This window comes from Physeter macrocephalus, chromosome 4 (genome assembly GCF_002837175.3).
Source record: "Physeter macrocephalus isolate SW-GA chromosome 4, ASM283717v5, whole genome shotgun sequence".
Lineage (NCBI taxonomy): Eukaryota > Metazoa > Chordata > Mammalia > Artiodactyla > Physeteridae > Physeter > Physeter macrocephalus.
The window spans coordinates 133,649,226-133,670,092 of NC_041217.1; the positions used below are offsets into that span (position 1 = coordinate 133,649,226).

At 40.2% G+C, this 20,867-nt stretch overlaps 1 protein-coding gene across 1 annotated transcript in view; it reads left to right on the forward strand.

The window, feature by feature from the left end:
- The window catches only part of C4H1orf87 (chromosome 4 C1orf87 homolog), a 137,160-nt gene that overhangs the window by 34,404 nt on the left and 81,889 nt on the right, over positions 1-20,867 (forward strand). The window contains 2 exon segments of the mRNA XM_024119951.1: positions 2,461-2,649; positions 3,814-4,005. Of these exon segments, the coding sequence (XP_023975719.1) occupies positions 2,461-2,649; positions 3,814-4,005 (381 nt within the window).

A 20,867-nucleotide genomic window follows, 5' to 3' on the forward strand; every position in this document is an offset into this window, starting at 1 on the left:
CAAGATAAGGTCAAAGGATAGTCTTTAGTAGAATATCAGATTTGATCAAGATCAATTTACTCCGTCAAGCTTTATCACAGAATTTATAGTGAAACTTAAAATGTCATTCAATCTTTTAACTGTGCCTCACATATAAACCTTAGCAACATGAAGTTTAAGAGTCTCTGTATTAGAACTCTCTGGGTAAAGATTAATGAGGCCCATCTCAAAATATCCTAAGTAAAAGGGAAATTTATCTCTCCTCTGTTTGGGAATTCTAGACTCTAGCTTCAGGTATAGCTGGATCTAGGCTCTTTGTCTTGTCACCTTTCACACACTGGCTCTATTTTCAGTTCTGATCTGGCTTCCTCCTCTTCTACTGAAAAAAAGGTAGCATGTGTTGATATAGATCTCTGCCAGCAGCCTCAACACCTTATCCTCACAGGTTACTAAACTGTGGGCAGATAGAAGACTTCTTTATCCTCTGATATCTGTGTACTAGTCATTGATAAGAACTGTTCAGCCTACTCAAGCCATAGAGTATGATCAGTTCTATAAAGAAGAAGATCCTTCAGTGGCATTGCACTAATTTCTTATGGCTGTTATAATAAATACATTATCACAAACCTGGTGGTTTATAACAACACAAATTGGAGGCCAGATGCCCAAAAGCAGTCTCACTAAAGTGAGACTAAAGTCAAGGGATCAGCAGGCTGTGGTCCCTTCTGGAAGCCCTAGAGGAGAATCTGTTTCCTTGCCTTTCCTAGCTTCTGGAGACCACCTGCATTCTTTGGCTCAGGACCTCTTCTTCAAATCACTCTAACCCTTTGCTTTCAAGGTCATATCTCCTACTTCCTCTTCTGTAGTCAAATCTCCTACTGCCTGCCTCTTTTAAGGACATTTGTGATTATATTTGGACCCACTTGGATAATCCAGGATAATCTCCTCATCTCAAGATCATTAACTTAATCACATCCACAGTCCCTTTTGCCACAGAAGGTAACATTAATAGCTTCCAAGGATTAGGATGTGAACATCTGGGGGGTCATTATTCAGCCTACCACAAGCGTACTCCTGGAAGGTATGATAACTGATGCAAACAGGCAAAGAAAGACACGTTTTATAAAAGAGAAACCAAATTATACAGAGAATGGAGAAATCCTTTTCAGCTTCTGGGATCTGGTTTGGCTTCTTGACAAATAATTATAATAATGATGAAAGCCAACATTTATATTGCTCCTATGTGTCAGGCATTGTTCTAAATGCCTTATTTATATAATTCAATTAATCTTTACAAAACATCACCCTCATTTTATAGAAGATGAAACTAAGGTATAAAGACATTAAGTGACTTGAGTAAGATCACATTGAAATAGTAGAGCCAGGACTTGAACCCAAGGTATCTGATTCCCAGGTACATACTTTTGGCCATTTAAGATGGAACTTAAAGAATGGAGAGCAGGCTGACACAATGAGGAAACAGAAGGGTATTGTAGACAGAGGGAAGAGAATGAACAAAGGCACAGGGGCAGAGAAATGAAAGGCAGATTCAGGCCAGTGAGTGGACCAGGTTGAATGGAGTTTAGCAAGTCTGGGAGAAGTAGTGGGATAGCGAGTTAGGTCTAGCTTGAGGCCAGGGCACAGAAGACTTTGAAACCATGGACATCCTCCATGGCTGATGGGAGGCCTTTGAGACATTGGACTATAGGAGGGGGCTTATCAGAGTTGTACCTTGGGAGGACTGATCTGGTGACAATGTGAAAGCTGGACTGGGGGAGTGAGAAGGGAGCTGCCCCCTCTCCTCTACTCCCCTGGCACTTTGTATATCATAGAATATGCCCGTATGTCTTGCCCACTAGAGAGTGAGCCCTAGAGGGGAGCCCAGTATATCATCCATCTCTGGCAGCATGTGCCAGTAGATGATACAGTAGAGCACAAAACACAATACAGCTAGAGGGCAGGAGGCAGTGGTTGTGGATGCTGGGACTGCTGCTACTGCTTATGGAAATAACACCATTCTGGAATCAGTTTAAAGTGTCTTTACCCACATTTGCTGAAGACTTTTCGCATAATAAAAAATGCCTAGAAATTTTGGATATATGTAGGTTTATATTCAAATCTTGCCTCTGTCAATTACCTCTGTATGGTCTTGGGTAATTTCTCAATACCCCAAGCCTTGTATTCTTAATCTTTAAAATCGAAATAAAGTTATTTTATTGGTAATTGTTAACTTGTAATATTTATCTGGCTCAAATGAGGGATGTGGCAGGTGGATATCACTCGAAATTATTTTTTAAAATATTCTTATTTAATTGCATCACCAACTTACCTTTAGGTACCTGTTAGTACTTTTCCTCCATTTTGCAGTTGTGACACTGAACCTCAGGGAAAAGGAGGGATTCATCCAAAGCCATACAGTGGAAGAGCCTGGATTTGAAGCGACAAGTGTCAGATTCCCAGCTGCGTGCACACTTCATAAAGGAAAACGAAGCTTAAGGGAAAGAGCGGGACAAGGCGTGGCCACACAAGTGAGAGAGATGGACTTCAAGAAGGACGCTCACAGATCTTCAAGGAAGTTCCAAAGACCAGGTTTGAAAAAAACATCCAGACTATTCGCCTCTCAGCAGCCACACCCTGGGCACCCGCGGAGAAGGCCCCAGCCTCCCGCAGGTAGGCGATCTGGTTCCCGCCCAGCAACAGCCCTCTGCGCCCTTAGCGACCGGGGTCTGGTGCAGCCTCCGCCCAGGAGCGGGGCCCTGTGATTGGCCCGACTCCTGGGCTCCGGTCTCCCGCCCCACCCCGATCCCCACAGGCTTCCGTAGGTCGGGATCCTGGGGAGAAGCACTGACCGTGCACCCCTCAGCCGCCCGAGCGGCCGCCCCCTCTGAGCTCTGCAGGGAAAGGACTGACACGCAGCTGCTGGGTAGAGAGGACCCCCATAATCACAAATTCTGGTCCTTAAAGTTTCCAGACAGCTTCAAAGAAGTTGTAGGGATGGGGCTATCCTCGCAGAGCAGGTCCTAATGCTGACCACACGCTAAGTGAAGCTAGGGTTTTGGGAAGAACCCTGGTCTACTTCTCAGACCAGAGTTCTGGAAACAGGTATGCTCTCACTCACTGTGTGACCTTGGTCAAATAACACCCTCTCTGGGCCTTGGTTTCCCAATCTGTAGAGGGAGCATTTGGATTAGAATGATTTCTAAAAGCCTTTCAATCTCTGAGAGCCTCTGATAGGGAATGGTTAGCCTGGGACCAGGTTTATGGAACTTCTAAGTTTCCCCTGGCATCACACCTGTTTAAATGTGCAATGAATATCTAGTGCTGGATCTCAATTTTAGATCCACTGCATTGTTGCCGAAACAGATCAGTGATAACGAGAAAAATCCCCTTTTCTATGCACAGTGCTCCTTCAGATGCATGATCTCATTGGCCTATCCCTAAATCCATAGAGCAGAACTGGAATTATTCTGGTTTCATAAATGGGGAAACTGAGCTTCAAAACTGAATTTGAGTTCTTCACACGTCCCTCTAAAGCCCTGGTTTCCTCTCTGACCTCACAAGAATCCTGTCACTTGACTTGTAGTACAGGAAGGCAGAGTCACCGAATGGCTGTCAACCAGTTTTGCAGCCCCTCTTAGGTGGAACTCCCAACTCTGCTAATTACTGTTATGTGATATTGGATAAGTTACTTAGCTACATTATGCCTGTTCCCTCAACTGTAAGACAAGAATGATAAAAGTATCTTTCTCATGATTTTATTAGAAATACTGAAATAATAATATAGGTAAAGCACTTGGTCTCGCTATTATTATTGTTGTTGTTATTATTGACAAGGATGCTACAGTTGCCTAGTGGAAAATCCAGAGAAAGAGTTTTACTTAATTTCCACCCCCAAGGATTTGAAGAGGTTTTGAGAATTGTGTCTTCAGTTTGGAAGACTGCCTGTGGATCAAATGCGATGCCTGAGATGATGGTGAAAATCACTGGAAGTAAACACTTTCGATACCTTGTGGAGAAGCCAAAGATGTAAGTTTACTAGTTGAAAAATACCTGTTTTGCTTGGATGATAATGAATTTTTTTTAATCCAGAAATTTACATTTTAAAAATGTTGTCCATGGAAAATTAAGTCATTAAGATGCAACAGTAGAAGTAAAATAGTGTTGATAACTTCTATGCACAGTGTTTTCCTAAAGTTTTCATCTTTGTAATTCCCCATACTCCTTAATTACTTGGGCTGATTTTCCAAATAGATGGGAAATATAAGCATTGAGACATTTATAAATATTAATGGAGTATTGCTGCTTCTTCTCATCAGGTTTGTAATCTACCACATTTAGTAATTTTTGGGGGGTGGGGAGGGAGAAGGGAAGGTTGCTAATCAAATTGTTATGAATTAAAGGAGTGGGATTGGTAATGAGTCATAAATTGTAGGAGTTTCACTTACTTTTCTTCATAATCCATACTCCTCCAATAGGGGCTTCTCAGAGCATAACTAAGAGGGCTTTCTTCCTCTAAACTCATCACAGTCACACTTGAAGGAGGACACTCATATATCGCTAAAATTCTCTAGATGTTTGGCACAGAAAAGTATGACCAGTTCTTCCAGAGTTTTGGTGGTTTGTATAAGAAAAAGAAGATACTAGCCCTGCCTTTCATCTAGTAGACATTCCATAAACAGCAGCCAGTTAATAATTGCCTTTCCCTCCTAAAATGATTTCCTTAGTTCTTTCCTCTATTTCAGAAACCCCAGACCAAAAAAATAGAGAAACAAAAAGATCTAACCTCATTGAACATAGGTTCAGAAAGCCGTGGACACCAAACCTGGCTATCATCAGAATCACCTGGAGAGTCCTTAAAAATAAAGATGTGGGGTTCAACCCAAGACCTGTTAAATCAGAATCCCTGAAGATGAGGCCATGAGGACTACTGTTATGGAGTATAGGCTTTAGAAGGGCAAATGGGCTTTACCTCCCCACCAATCAGTACGGTTGCCCCAAGAGATTCCAAAGTGAGTACTGTAATCAATTAGTAATGTCTGTCATGGCACAGGAAGTGAGCTTTGCAGCACGTGAGTCATACATTTGAGATCCCTACAGACCTGAGAGATGTGAGTTTGAATCCTGGTTCTGTGCCTTCCTAGACTTCTGACATTGAGAAAGTGAATTAACATCTCTGGCCTCAGATTCTATCAAGTGGGGATAAAATCCATCTATCTAGTAGGGTTGTTGTGAGGATCAAATGAGAAAAAGTATGCAAAACATCTTTCCAGTGCCTAGAAGTATATTCAACGTGCTTAATAAATGGTTCGCAAATCTTTCCATGGATACAAGACATTAAGTAAAAAATCAAATCTCTTTCTATGAAACACTTGGCATCCCTTTTATATTCTATGCCAGGTTATCTCTGTTTTGTAGATGAAGAAACTAAGATACTGTGCTAAGTGATTATTTCAAGATCTGCTGATCTTGACAAATCCCAGTTGTTGTCCAGAAAAGTAAATAAGATCAGTTGGAATGCCTTGCTCAATTCTCCTTCTACCTGGAAGACATTGCTATTCTACTAATTTCCATTCCTCTTTGAGGTTGTTTGTTTAACCCCTTCATCCCCAACCCCTTCCTTTTTCCAGGGGTATCAGAGTCTAATACGTTCCTAATGGGGGTGGGAGGTAGGGGAAGCATCCTTGTCCTTTTAAAGTAGAGAAAAATTCCATCTGTCTTATAGGAAGTTACCTGTATTTATTTCTCTTTATTCTTTAAACTTTAGATTCAGGAAATAAGAGTACATTACATCAACTACATTAATTGGAAATAAAAGACACAGTTCTGTTTCTTCTATGACACAGACAATAAAACAATTGTTATTTTTTTAATATTAAGATAAGTTTTCTGTTTCTGTTTCTATGGACTTGATGTTACTGTTGCTGGAATGACATAGGACAGTTAACAAGCTTTCCTAAAATATTCTTGTATGGTTCAAAAATAAATAACTCTCAAGAGGCTTCTCGTTGCTGAGTTAAAGACAGACCCACCACTACCATGCCTTTGCATGTTCCAAAGTCTGACTCTAAAAAACATTTTAGTCATGCTACACCTACACCTCTCAGCCAGGGCCTCAAGAAGGTGTTTTCTTTGGGGTGAATCAGTTAAGCCCATAAGTAAAAAATGTACATAAGAAACATAAGTAAAAGCCAAAAGAGGAAGAAGTCTCTATAAGGAAAATCTGGATTAAAAAAAATTACAAATTAATAATGGATGGAAAAATAGAACTATTCTCGTGTAACCACATTTAGTTCAGATTTCTTATAGGATGTGTGGAAAAGATGGATAGTATATCAGACAGAGAAGTGATCTTCAAGGTACAAATCAGTCTATTAGTTTGCTAGGGCTGCTGTATGAAAATGCCATAAACTGGGTAGCTTAGACCAACAGAAATGTATTGTCTCACAGTTCTGGAGACTAGTCAGCTGAAACCAAGGTGTCAGCAGAGCCCTGCTCCTTCTGAGATGCCCAGGAAGGATCCTTCTGTTCCAGGTCTCTCTCCTTGCCTCTCCCTATATATGTGTCTGTGTACAGATTTCCTCCTTTCATAAGGGCACCAGTCAGTTGGCTTATAACTCTACTACTCTAGCATGGCCTCATCTTAACTGATTACATCTGCAGTCACCCTATTTCCAAATAAGTTCACATTCTGAGATACTGGGGGTTAGGACTTCAACATATGAATTTGAGGGGGAGGCACATAAACCATAACAACCAGTCTCCCAGGTGAGACAACTGAGGCCTCAGTGAACTTAAAGTCAGGCCACTTATTAAGAATTAAGACTGGAATAGCACTCCCTCCATCTTTTTTTAGTTTAGCCTGGACAGTTACTAACAGGAGATGAACGGAAAATACTCAATGCCTACTTAGAATATATATTTTTCACAAAAAAGATCAAGGTGCAGTCTTAAAGAGTAAAACAGGTGTCCCTCAGTTTGTGCCATCATCGTTTTCCTCATATATCCCTACACCAGCCTTTCAACCCTGCTCCCTGCCTCTAATCTCATTCTCTCATTCACTCTCTGAATCCTTGTTCCTCAAAGGGTAGTCTATGGACCATCAACATCAACCTCACCTGGGAGTCTGTTAGAAATGCAGACTCTCAGGCCCCTCTCCAGACATACTGAGCCAGAATCTGCACTGCTGTCAGTTCCCAGGTGAGGCCTATGCAACATTTGTGTTTGAGAAGCCCAATTCTCAAGTATAGCTAGCACCATCTTTTTAAAATGCAAATCTAATGAAGTGCCACCATCACCAGCCTCAGATTTGCCTGCCTCCCTCCCACTGTGGGCTCCCATAGCATTCGTAAGGATTATTGCACTCTGACAATTTCCTATGCGTTTCTGTGTTCCCCCCATTTACTGTAAATTCTATGTGCACAACTGTACCCTCAGCACTGAGTGCAAAGTCTTGTACATATTGAAAGCCTAATAAATGAATTAGAGTACAATAGATGCCAAGAAAAGGAAAGATCTAGAAAGACAATTCTTAGTGCTTTAAATCCAAGTCTAAAGGCCCATGTTGCTAAAATAACACGAAGATATTACTATGGAACGCTGATGAGTCATCTGATAGCTGATCCAGAAGAACATATGCCAGTTGACTTGAGACAGATATCTTATTTTCTAAAAGGAGATAAAAGGTGGTAATGAAATCACAGAACTTGAGGCTTGTGGAAAATCCCTGGCAAAATTGCAGGCCAAAGAAGTAAATATATTAGATGTGAGAACAAAACACAAAGGTGATGGTCACTAAGGGTTGGTGCATGTTGACTGAAAAACAGAGCATGCTAAACTGACCGCATTCTCTTTATTGATGAGGTTACTGCAGTGCAGATGAAGGGAATCAAAAGCACAGTATTGGTTAATTTCAGTGAGTCATTAGGCACATTTTTCTCACAAAGCCTTGAAATAAGGCAGAGAATTCTGGACTGAACAGTTAAGATAGGCGACATACCAACCTGGTAGTGACTGAACAATGGATGCAAACACAGTGTGTTGGAGGTGGAGAGGTTGAGAGGATTTATGTGTGACCCTGTTCTTAGTCAACATTTTTTGAAATCCCCAACTGAAGGAAGATAGACAAATCACTGTAGTAAACAGGTAGGTAGTAGAATGCTGGGAATACTTGGCAGGAGAATGAGCGAAAACCAGCAAGATAAAATCAAGAGAAATATATGTAAAGTATGTCTTTAGATAAGGGTACATGTAAGTGATTATATAGAATAAATTTTTGGGTTTGACTAGCTGTGAAGTAATAGAATACATACTGATCTCTGGGAATTCCCTGGCAGTCCACTGGTTAGGACTCTGTGCCTTCACTGCCAAGGGCCCGGGTTCGATTCCTGGTTGGGGAACTAAGATCCCAAAAGCTGTGCGGTGCAGCCAAAAAAATAAAAAATGAAAAAAAATTTTAAATTTAAAAAAAAAATACATACTGGTCTCTGCTCCCACCCAGCTCCTGGCATGGAGCTCCTAAAACTCTCACAATTTCCTAAGAGATAAGAGCACTAGGAGTATCATTTGTTCTACTATTTAATCTTTGACCCTGGTTCCTGACACAAAGCTCCTAAAGCCCTAAGAATTTCCTGAGTGATAAGGTGTCTTTTGTTCTAATGAGGATACTCTTGGTGGGATCCTGGGTGGCTCCAGGATGGAGGTTGGTCACGAGAAAGACCAAGCCATGATTAAAAGCTTGGAACTTTCAGCCCCTGACACCACCCTATCCTCCTAGAGGGAAGCGAAGCTGGAGACTGAGTGAATGATTGATCATAACTACATGATGAAGCCTCCTAAAAATCCCAAAGGTATGGGGTTCAGAGAGCATCTAGGCTGCTGAACACATCTATGTGCTGGGAGGGTGTTATGTCTGTAGAATGCATGGAAGTTCCATGCCCTTCCTCACATACTTTGCCCTCTGCATCTCTTCCATCTGGCTGTCCCTGAGTTTTTTCCTTTTACAGTAAACCAGTCATCTAGCAAGTAAATGGTTTTCCTGAGCTCTGTGAGGCACTCTAGCAAATTCATCAAACCTGAGGAGGGAATTGTGGGAACCCTAATTTATAGCCACCCTGTCAGAAATATAGGTAACAACCCGGACTTGTGACTGACACCTGAAGGGGGCAGGGCAGTCTTGTGTGACTGAGCCCTTAACCTGTGGCATCAGTGCTAACTCCAGGTAGATAGTGTCAGAACGGAATTGAAATGTAGGACCCTCAGCTGATGTCAAAGAACTGCTTGGAGTGGGGAAAACCCACACATATTTGATGACCAGTAGTGTGTGGTAGTAGTAGAGAGTAGAGTGGAGGATAAAATGGTGGGTTTTCCCCTGTACACTTGTGTTTAAGCTCAGCGTGAGCCAAAGGTGTCCAGATAGAGGAGTCGGGGGTGGGGCAGGAGGCAGGCATCATAATCAGAACTAGACCTGTCACCTGGGAGTACTATGCTTCATCCTGGATGCCACATTTTAGGAGGGATCCTGGCACACTAAAGGTGCAAGCACTAAAGGGGTGGCATTATGGAAGCTCCAGGGTGTGACATGTGGCCTAGGGGAACATTTATAGAATCTGGAAATTGAGTTGTTAAATAAAAGAGGAATTGGGTTCCTTTCAAGAAACTCCTGTGAGTAGCGATGCTTCTGGTGAATAAAGTTGGACTCTATAGTTCCTTCGCATGCCAAGAATCAATGACCCAAAGCATTTTATTCCATAGTTACATTGCTGTTGGTATAGAATTGCTAAGCACAGGGGAAGCTGACTCTTGAGATTTTATGGGAAAGAATAGCAAATATTTGTAATAATGTACATTGAGGTTTAGAGCCAATAAATATAAAATTCTTTATTTTTCCACATGACTCATGGAGCCCATATTCTGTCACTTTTTAATCCCTCAGAGCCCTTCACATTAATACAATATTTTTTAGTTTCTTGAACTCTTTTAAAGTGTTAATGTTAACAGTTTTAGAAATTAATGCATATATGGAATTGACATCTTTTCAGTTAACAAACATTAATTGAGTACTTGCTGAGTGTCAGGCCTTAAGGACACAGCAGGTTACCTAAAATTCTAGTGATGGGAGACATACAACAAACAGGTAAACAATGACCATTCGAGTGAGGATAGTGCAATGAGGAAAAATAGAGGAGGGTCATAAGAGTATATGGAATCACAAGGGATGTTTCCAGAAGGCCTCTCTAAGCAAATGGCATTTAACTGAGACTGTGTAGAGATGAGTCAGAACTACCCAATGAGACTTATCCATGGTTAGCTAGCAGTGAGCTGGCTAAGACTAGCCCAACTCTATCCCAGTGGGTGTGGCTCACCAGATTCCAACTTTCCATAAAGCTAGTAGTTTCTTCTTCCCTCTCCTGCCCAGAAGAAGAGGCTGCAACTTCCCACAGACCCCAAGTTCTCCAGATATTGGACATTTGGCTTTCCCCAACAACTGCTACAAATAACACCTAAGTTGAGCATCTGGAGTCTAAGCAGATTTTTTTGGTACTAGGTCGCCTTATGCCTGCTTCATACAAAGTGCCAAAGTGTCACTTCCCAGGAGCACAGCACCCAGAGATCAGGGCAGCTGCGTAGCTGCTGATTTTCCACCCATGAGATTCAGTCTGTGCCGAGCGACACCACAGGTGTTCATCACCATCCCCGTTCTACACAGAGAGTAAACTATGCATATAGCTGAGGAAAGAGCATTCTGGACAGAGGGAACAGCCAATAGGAAGCCTCTTGGTGTGTTTAAGGAGGAGCAAGGAAGCTAGAGTGGGTGGAGCTAGTGAACAAGGGGAGGGCCATAGGAAATGAGATCAGGGAGGCCCTCGGGGCTCAGATCATGGGCCATGTGGTCCCTGGTAGGAACTCTGGATTTGTTCTATGTAGAATGGGAAGACATTGGAAAATTGAGAGCAGTGGAGGACACAATCGAATTTATGATTTCTAAAGGATGGTTCTGGCTGCTGAGTGGAGTATAAACTGGAAGAGGCATGAGTAAAATGAGAGAGACCATTTAAGGAGTCATTATGGTAATCCAGGCAGGAGATGGTAGCAATAATCAATTATAGTCCCTACATAAAGCCTGGATAAACTTTGTGATTTAAAAATTCAAATACCTACTTATTCTTTTTTTTAAAAGAAATAACTAATTGTAATACTTTATCTTTGTTTATTGTATTTCTTGCTATACAATCTACATATTACCTTACTATCCATGAACTCAATCTCTTCCTAAAACAGAACGATATCAGAGCACAAACAATTGTCTATGTTTTCACAAGTTCAGAGAAATGAAATAATATGCTAAAAATCATACTTCTCCTATGCCCTTTCCACTGTTTTTTTTTCTTTTTTATTAACCTCCTACAATAGGTTTTAAGTTATTATTATTATTCTAGACACTATGAGTAGTAAAAAGGAGCATGAGATACTGTTTGGGACATATGCCTCCAGCCCAAGACCCAGGCATAGAGCTTTAAATTAGAGTATAGGGCTTTATGTGAGTAAATGTCAAATCAATGGTATACAAAATAGGTGGCCATTGATCTTAAATCTTGAGACTGTGAGGTAAATGTTGTTACTTTACCATTTGAAATCCTACACTTCCAAAAATATAATAAATAGTAAAAGGCAAAAACAAAACACTATTTACAACATATATGACAAGAAAAAATTAATCCTCTTAATGTATAAAGAGCCCTTACAAATCAATAGGAAAAAGATGATCAGCCCAGTTTCAAAAACTGTCAAAAGATCTAGACAGGCAATTCACAAAAGAAGAAATAAAAATGAACACTAGATACATATGTATGGTTGCGGGAGTGGAGTGGGGAATTAACCTGAGTGGTAATGAAAGAAATTTAAACAACAGTGAGATATAATTTTCTACCAATCAAATTGGAAATGTTTTTATAACGGAAATACCCAGGTTGACAGGGTTTAGAAAAAGAGTACTCATATGCTATTGTTTTTTTAGGTATACTTATAAAAAGCCTTAAAAGTGTATGTACTTTGGCATCAAATCACCACCTATGCATCAATTCTGTGGAAATAATTATGGGTGGATGTAATGGTTTGGTTTCAAAAATGTACACAAGCATATACAAGTCTGGGTCCAGTAGGAAACAGATTATATAACTCAAATTAGGATGATTCAAGGAGGATTTGTTTACAAGAGTAAAAGAATTGCAAGATATAGTACAGGAATCATGGGCTAGCAGCTGCAAGGTCTGCAGAGATAGGAGAAGGGGAATGTTCTTGAGGTAGAAGCATTCTGTAACTCAGGCCACCTGGAGAAAAGTAGTGACCTTTGGGCAGAAGACACAAGTAGCTTGAGGCACTCTTGCAGGGAGAACCAATCTCCTGGCAGGGCCAGAATCAGAAGACATGGGAGCTGACCAGCTGATCAGTCCACAAAGGTCAGCTTCTCAGAGTGGATGAGGACGAAAGGAAGTCAGAGAAAAGGGAAATGTCCAGCAGAGAAGCAATATTTAAACTAGTAAAAATTTGAGAACAGTAAATGTTCCCAAATAATAGAGGACTAGTTAAATAAACTCTTGTATATCTATACAATGAAATACTATCTAGACACTTTAAGTGTTCTTGTGGATACATAAACATTGATGCGTAAGTTATCCACATTATATTGTCAACTGGAAAAATTTTAAAAGATCACAAAACTGTATAATCCTAGTTTGGTTTAAGAGCAAAACAAAACATAAGCTCTTGTATACGTACAGGGAAACTTTCTATAAAAAGATAACATGATACCTTGCCACATATAGTTTAACCACTTATAATTTTGAGAAAGCACAGATTTATTTTTATGCAGTACACTTTTTTTAGGACTTTAGCTTTTACAGCAGTTTTAAGTTCACAGCAAAATTGAAAGGAAGGTATAGAGACATCCCATATACCTCCTGCCTCCACACACACGTGATTTTCCCCATTATCAACATGCCTCACCAGAGTGGTGCATTGGTTATAATTGATGAACCTACACCGACACATAATAATCACCGAAAGTCCATGGTTTACCTTAAAGTTCACTCTTGGTGTTGTACATTCTATGCGTTTGGACAAATGTATAATGGCATGCATTTACCATTATAGTATCATACAGAGTATTATTGCCCTAAAAATCCTGAGCTCTGACTATTCATTCCTCCCCTCCTTTCCTATAGTACACTTTTCAAATCCATGGTCTCTTTACCTACCACTGATTTAGTTCAATCTAATTAAACAAAACCCCTATAGCAATCATTATTGCTCCTTGTTCCCATAGACCCTGCGGATGTATCCAGAACATGTTACAGAGAGAGGAGAACTGTAGGAGCTGTTCGAGGATCTCAGAGCATAGATGGAAAACCTGGCTCAGAGCTGTGCCTTAAAGCACGGAGATAATTGGTGAAAAGGCCAGGCAGGTGCACAATCATCTTGGTTAGAAACAGGGGCGAATGCAAGTGCAAAGAACATTCAATTTCAAGCCTATAGTTGAAATTGTTGGCTCAAAGATTTTAAAACAGCACAGTCTGCACAGCTCCTGGGTATAATTCACCTAAGGACACTTTGATACAACAATGTTTGGGTTTTTTTGTTTTTTGTTTTCTGTAAAATTAAGGAATGTGATTCCAAAAAATTGTGCTTTATCAGAGCAGATTTTAAATATGAATTAATCTGCTTTTTTTTAAGTGGGTGATTTCTATAACTTGTATTTACTATTATTAGTAAATAACAAGGTGGTGGGAGAGATTACATGAACTCTGTCTTTTTATATGTTTAAATAGATTTCCCTCAGTTCCTGTGAACTGTGAAATGTTGATCCTTCAAACTTTAGTTTTACCTATCAACAAAGAAAGTTTGGGAATCCAAAGGAAAGAGCACCCCTTCTGTACCTGGGTAATGAGAAAGGTGTTGATAAAGGAGATAGCACTTTAACTTAGGACTAGAATAAAATTACCATTTGTCACAGGCTGACTGGGAACCCAGGCTCGGTGCTAAATATTTTATACATCTTATCTTGATAAGTATTATTTTTCTAATCTCACAGATGAGAAACTGAAAATTAGAGATGTGAAATAACTTATCAAAGTCACACAAGTTATGTTTGGGGTTAGGACTCAAATCCAGGTCTCTTGGACATATAGCTCACGTCCTTAGCCACTGCCTGAAATTATTTGTACATTTTGCACAACTATGGAAAAGACCTTCCTTTTTCATTGTCTATGCCAATGTTTCTCAAACTTCAATGCACATAGGAATCATCTGAGGTGTTTGATAAGAATATAAATTTCCTTGTCCTGCTTTCAGAAATTCTGATTTAATAAGTTCAGAGTGACCCAAGTTTCTATCTTATTATCCAGCACCCTACACAATTCTTACCCATCTCAGGTGGTCTGAAGTTCAATCACTGTCTTTTTCTCCAAGAACAAGCCCTTCATTCTATCTGGAATATTTTCCCACCTCTTACTTTCTCTTTCACCTGCTATCTTATAAATCAATTCCTTCATGGAGTCATTTCCACTCCTCTTAAGCAGATTTGGTTTGACAACCCTCTGTGATTCTATATCTATTTTTACATACTCTATTTTTTCAATTATCACATTGTATTATAATTTTCTGTTTAAATGTCTGCTTTTCCCACTTAACTGTGAGGTCTTTGAAGACAACACAACCTGAAGACAGTGAGTGGATTGGATGCTCACTGCAACCCTGACTAAGAAGGTAATAATGCATAGCTAAAAAACAAGTAAAATAGAAGAAAACATCCATGGTGTAAATATGCCTAAGGCTGTAGAATTGGATTTACATGTACAAAGAAGGTTTCAGAAGACTAGGTATGTTGGGATATTATCTTCTATCAGTCAATTTATCTGAAGAAAATGAAAACACTAATTTGAAAAGATATGTGCATCCCAATGTTCATAGCAGCATTATTTACAGTAACCAAGATATGGAAGCAACCTAAGTGTTCATCAACAGATGAATGGATAAAGAACATTATATATGCAATGGAATATTACTTAGCCATAAAAAAGAATGAAATTTTGCCATTGATGACAACAAGGATGGACCTGGATGCTTAGTGAAATAAGTCAGACAGAGAAAAACAAATACTGTATGTTTTCACTTATTTGTGGAAGCTAAAGAATAAAACAAATGAATATAACAAGACAGAAAGGGACTCGCAGTTACAGAGACCAGACCAGTGGTTGCCAGAGGGGAGAGGGGTTGGGGGAGGAGAAAATGGGTGAAGGGGACTAAAAGGTACAAACAACTAGGTATAAAACATGTATAAAATGTACAGCACAGGGAATATAGCCAACATTTTATAATAACTTTATATGGAGTAAAATCTATAATGATAGTGAATTACTGTGCTGTACACCAGAAACTAATATAACATTGTGAGTCAACTATACTTCAATTAAAAAAGAAAAGAAAAGGTGAGGGAGGAGTAAATCATACCAAAGAACAATTGGTGATTGAACTGGTTACTAATTTTGTAGCCAAAATGGCCCCAATTTGAGAAACTATTCTCATTCTGTAAAGTAGTATAGTGCAAAATGCCATGAAAAATACACTTTGGTTATTTTCATTGTTGTCAGAATGTGGCTCAATGCTATGAAGAGAGATGTGGGATACTTTGGAAATAACTTTGGGAATGTTATGAATCCCTTGTCTCTGGGAAGGTACAAACCAAAGCTGAAGGATGGCCACTTGGGTGTTCTGAGAGGGACTTTATAAGCCTAGGTTGGAAGATGGACTAGGTACTTCTATATACATTATTTTTTATTAACATCTTAAAAGAGAATCAAAATCCTCTTGTTTAACAGTAGCCAGTTTGTTTATTATGGGTATGAAGTTGAGGAAAAATGTGGAGGAAGGAGTACACGCTTTGGAGCCATACAGACCTGGGTCTGAGCCCTAGATCTCTACTTATTATCAGTTTATCAATGAGCAATTTTCTTAATCTCTCTGATGATTTTTTTTCTCATCTGTACAATGATGATCTTAATACCTACTTTTCAGGATTATTAGAATAACATGAAATAATTTATGTGAACTTATACACAGTGGCTGACACATAGAAATAAGCATTTAGGACATGTTAGGTAGCATAATTACAATGACAAAGAAATAATTTGGGCATGGGTTTGGGAATTAATGTACTTAAAAAATCTTTCTGAAGACTAAACATCAATGATAATAGTGTATGGATGGCTCCAGGGAGTAAACAAAAAAAAAAAAAAGAGGAGGAAAAAACCCTCACATTTCATCACAACAACATTTGCTACATTAGCACAGGCTTTACGTTTCAGCTTCCCCATGGAGTTTGGTGAGATTTTCAGCTGCAGTCCCCTCCCCAGTCCCACTTTATTTTTTATTTTGTTGTTGTCTTTTTAAAAGAGAAAAGTCTGGTTGTGCCGATTATCTGTTATTACTTCCAAACAAGAACATGCTTTCATTTACTGAAATTAGATCCCCATTCACTGTGTTGGCACACTCCGGGCTGTCTTCTCCAGAGGGTTTGAGGCCTGTTAGATGGTACACAGTTGGAAATTGGCAGCACTGAGCCTCTGCCAAGGCTGGCAGACCTTTAAGATGGCATCTGGTGACCTTTTTGCTGAGCCCCCTGGGTCCTCCATTTGCGAGTTGATCTTCTCACGAGGGTTGTAATCCAAATCAAATGTGAGATCTGGTGAGATGGAGTTGCATGGGAGGTGGGGCCAGCGTGGGATCTGTACATTGCTTTGGGCAGAGGATGCTACTAGACACCCTTGCAATGTTTCTTTCTAATCCTGAGACTCTGAGCTCTACAAAAGGGTGGCACTAAAGGGCTGATTTGCAGGAAGAGCCTAGTGTGAGAAAGGGAACAATTGGACAGTTTTCTCCTCATTTATTTATCATCCAGCATTACTGTCATCCTTCCTAATTGCCGTAGTTCCCAGATGACACTAAACCCTTCACAGCATCCCTGAGAGCAGCAGCTGAGGTTAGCAGTACATATGAGGAAGCTAGCTGTGTCTTGTTTCCTAGACAGTATTGATGACATTTTTTTCCTTCCTTTGAAATGGCAAATTTCTATTTTCAATACTGCAGGTAGATAGCACACATGCCTAGAAGAAAGAACTGTGGGTTTGTGAACAACATAACCACAAACGCCTGTTGACGAATTGTGCTAATAGCAGACACATGCCATTTCTCAGCTAGGGAGTCTTTCTCATAATTTTAAAGTGCTATGTATGTTGTTTGTTTAAAAAAAAGAAAAACAGCTTTTACTTTGAACAGAGTTAACAGGTCATTTTTGATTTTACATCTACTGTGGCTGTTTTAACAGACAGGCAGTTACATTTCACATTTCTCAGGCAATTCTGCCCTGAGACTGCCCACAAAAGGATTTTGAAGGTGATTAAAGCAAAGATGATTCATCCCCCTTGCCTTTATCCAGAAGAGTTAACTGTCTGCGCCATGACCATTTTTGCTTTTTAATCCTGCACTTCCTGCATGCCTCGTCCTCTAATTTCTGTTCCTCACATATTCCCTAACTTCCATGGATCCTTTCCTGACTCAGAACAATCAAGGTGCAATCAAGAAGGCTTAGACCCTGTGGATGTATCTGTGTAGAATTGGACAAATCGCGTGAACTGTCGGAACCTTAATTTCTTCATCCTAAAATGAAAGTAATACGAGCACCTACCTATAGGGTTGATCTAAAGATTAAATAAAAGAATGTTTGTAAATGGCTATAATGTGGCTGTCATGTAGCTAAATACTCAGTAATACTATTATTTTTGCAACCATTGCAAACCATAGTTACTTATCTTTCTTAGGAACTTCAAATAGCACTGATTCTTTGTAACATTCACTTGACATTTATTTATATACCAATTAGGTAGATTTCATATTATTTAGGTAAATTTTATGCCAATTTCTTTTAACACTTTACAGAAATATACCTATGTAATACATAAAATTGCACATGTTATAAGTATACCACTCACTGAATTTTCACAAACCTGATTTACCCTTGCAACAGACATCCAGATCCAGAAACAGAATGGTACCCAAATCCTAGAAGGCCCCCTGATGTTCCCTTCTGGACTTTATACCTCCCCTCAAAGATAACCACTATCCTGACTTCTAGAAGCAAGTTTATACCGGTTGTTAACCTTATTATTTCTGTTATTTTTGGACAGCGAAATGAAATGAAATTTCTTGAGGTCAGGGACCGTATGTTATGTCTTCTCTCATTGTAAGAACTATGTGTTATATATACACTCTAGCATTCCCATCTTGCTGTATTGCCATTTGACTGCACCTGTCTGGCAAAGCCCCAGCCCTGGACGAGCCCCGCTCTCTGCCTCCCTTGCATTTCCATGAGGACTACTGGGCATGTGCCCTCTCCAACCGGTGCTGCAAAATCTGTGGTCTCCAACCTTCAGTGGCTGCTCAGTTGTGCCCAGCCAACCTTCCTTATTTTTCTGATCAGCTATCTTCCACTCTTTATAGAAGCTATGTCAGGCCGTATGTCCTTAATTCAGACTTCCTACCCCAGCATTTCCTTTCTTGAGACCCAACAGGTAACCATACCTTGTATGTCAAAGAGAAAATTCAAGCTGTCAGCAATTTGGTCAGTCTCCTGTCACCAAATGTTAAAATTTGCCTACATCCTCACCCATCTTCCTACTTCCCCACCCTGAAGTTTCATTTCTATCTCTGTTCTCTCAGAGATCTTACTTTGTCAGGGTTCACCTTATTTAATCAATGATATGCTCTCCTTTGGTCATTTGGCTCTTCATTTATTTTTTGTTTGTTTATTTATTTTTTTATTTATTTATGGCTACGTTGGGTCTTCGTTGCTGCACGCGGGCTTTCTCTAGTTGTGGTGAGCGGGAGCTGCTCTTCATTGCTATGAGAGGACTTCTCATTGCCCTGGCTTCTCTTGTTGCGGAGCACGGGTTCTAGGCATGCGGGCTTCAGAGGTTTTGGCTCGCGGGCTCTAGAGCGCAGGCTCAGTAGTTGTGGCGCATGGGCTTAGTTGCTCTACAGCACGTGGGATCTTCCCAGACCAGGGATCGAACCTGTGTCCCCTGCATTGGCAGGCGGGTTCCTAACTACTGTGCCACCCGGGAAGTCCCAGCTCTTCATTTAAATATGTTAAAGTCCCTACTGTCTTTAGTTTCTTTTTCATAATTTTGTTTTTTTAATTGAAGTATAGTTGATTTACAACGTTGAGCCAATCTCTGCTGTGCAGCAAAGTGACTCAGTGATACACAGAGACATGTTTTTTATTATATTCCTTTCCCTTATGGTTTAGCACAGGATATTGAATATAGTTCCCTGTGCTATACAGTAGGACCTTGTTGTTTATTCATTCTATATACAATAGCTTACATCTGCTAATCCCAAACTCCCTGTCCTTCCCTCCTTCACGCCTCTCCCCCTTGGCAACCACAAGTCTGTTCTCTATGTCTGTGAGTCTGTTTCTGTTTTGTAGATATGTTCACTAGTGCCATATTTTAGATTCCACATATAAGTTATATCATACGGTATTTGTCTTTCTGTTTTGACTTACTTCACTTAGTATGATAATCTCTAGTTGTATTCATGTTGCTGCAAATGGCATTATTTCGTTCTTTTTTAAGAATGAGTATTCCATTTATCCATTCTTCTATTGATGGACATTTAGGTTGTTTCCATGTTTTGGCTGTTGTGAATAGTGCTTCTATGAACATAGGGGTGCATGTATCTTGTTGAATTATAGTTTTGTCCAGGTATATACCCAGGAGTGGGGTTGCTGGACCATATGGGAATTCTATTTTTAGTTTTCTGAAGAACCTCCACATTGTTTTCCATAGTGGCTGCACCAACTTACAATCCCACCAACAGTGTAGGAGGGTTCCCTTTTCTCCACACCCTCTCCAGTATTTGTTATTTGTAGACTTTTTAATGATGGCCATTCTGACCAGGGTGAGGTAGTATCTTATTGTAGTTTTGGTTTGCATTTCTCTAATAATTAGCGATGTTGAGCATCTTTTCATGTGCCTACTGGCCATCTGTATGTCTTCTTTGGAGGAATGTCTATTAAGGTCTTCTGCCCATTTTTTGATTGGGTTGTTTGTTTTTTTGTTGTTGAGTTGTACAAGCTGTTTGTATATTTTGGAGATAAACATAATAATAACAAAGCCCTATCTGAAATCAACATTGCACTCCAGTCACCACCCCATCGCTGTCTTCTCTTGCAGCCAAAATTCTTCACAGAGGTCTTTATACTTCCTACCTTTAGCTTTTTGTCTCCCCTCTTTCCTCAACCCACTTCATTCTAGCGTCCACCTCTGTTACCTCAGGAAGCTCCCCTTATCAAGATTCCTGACGACGTACTTATGGCTTAACTCAACGGACACTTCTCAGGACTCATCTTTCTCAGCAGCACATGACACTGTTGACTATGCCCTCTCTCTGGAAACATTCTCTTCACTTTGCTGTCAGACCACACTCTCCTGGTTTCCATTCCACCTTACTTAGAATTTCTTCTAAATCTCCTTTTAGGGCCCTTCCCTCTGTAAATGTAGGTGTTCCTCAGAGTTCTTTCTTAAGCCTTCTTTGCTTCTCATGCTGCCATGACTAAGAGAATTAATGTAAAAAATATACATACAGGGCTTCCCTGGTGGCGCAGTGGTTGAGAATCCGCCTGCCGATGCAGGGGACACGGGTTCGTGCCCCGGTCCGGGAAGATCCCACATGCCGCGGAGTGGCTGGGCCCGTGAGCCATGGCCGCTGAGCCTGTGCGTCCGGAGCCTGTGCTCCGCAACGGGAGAGGCCACAACAGTGAGAGGCCCACGTACCAC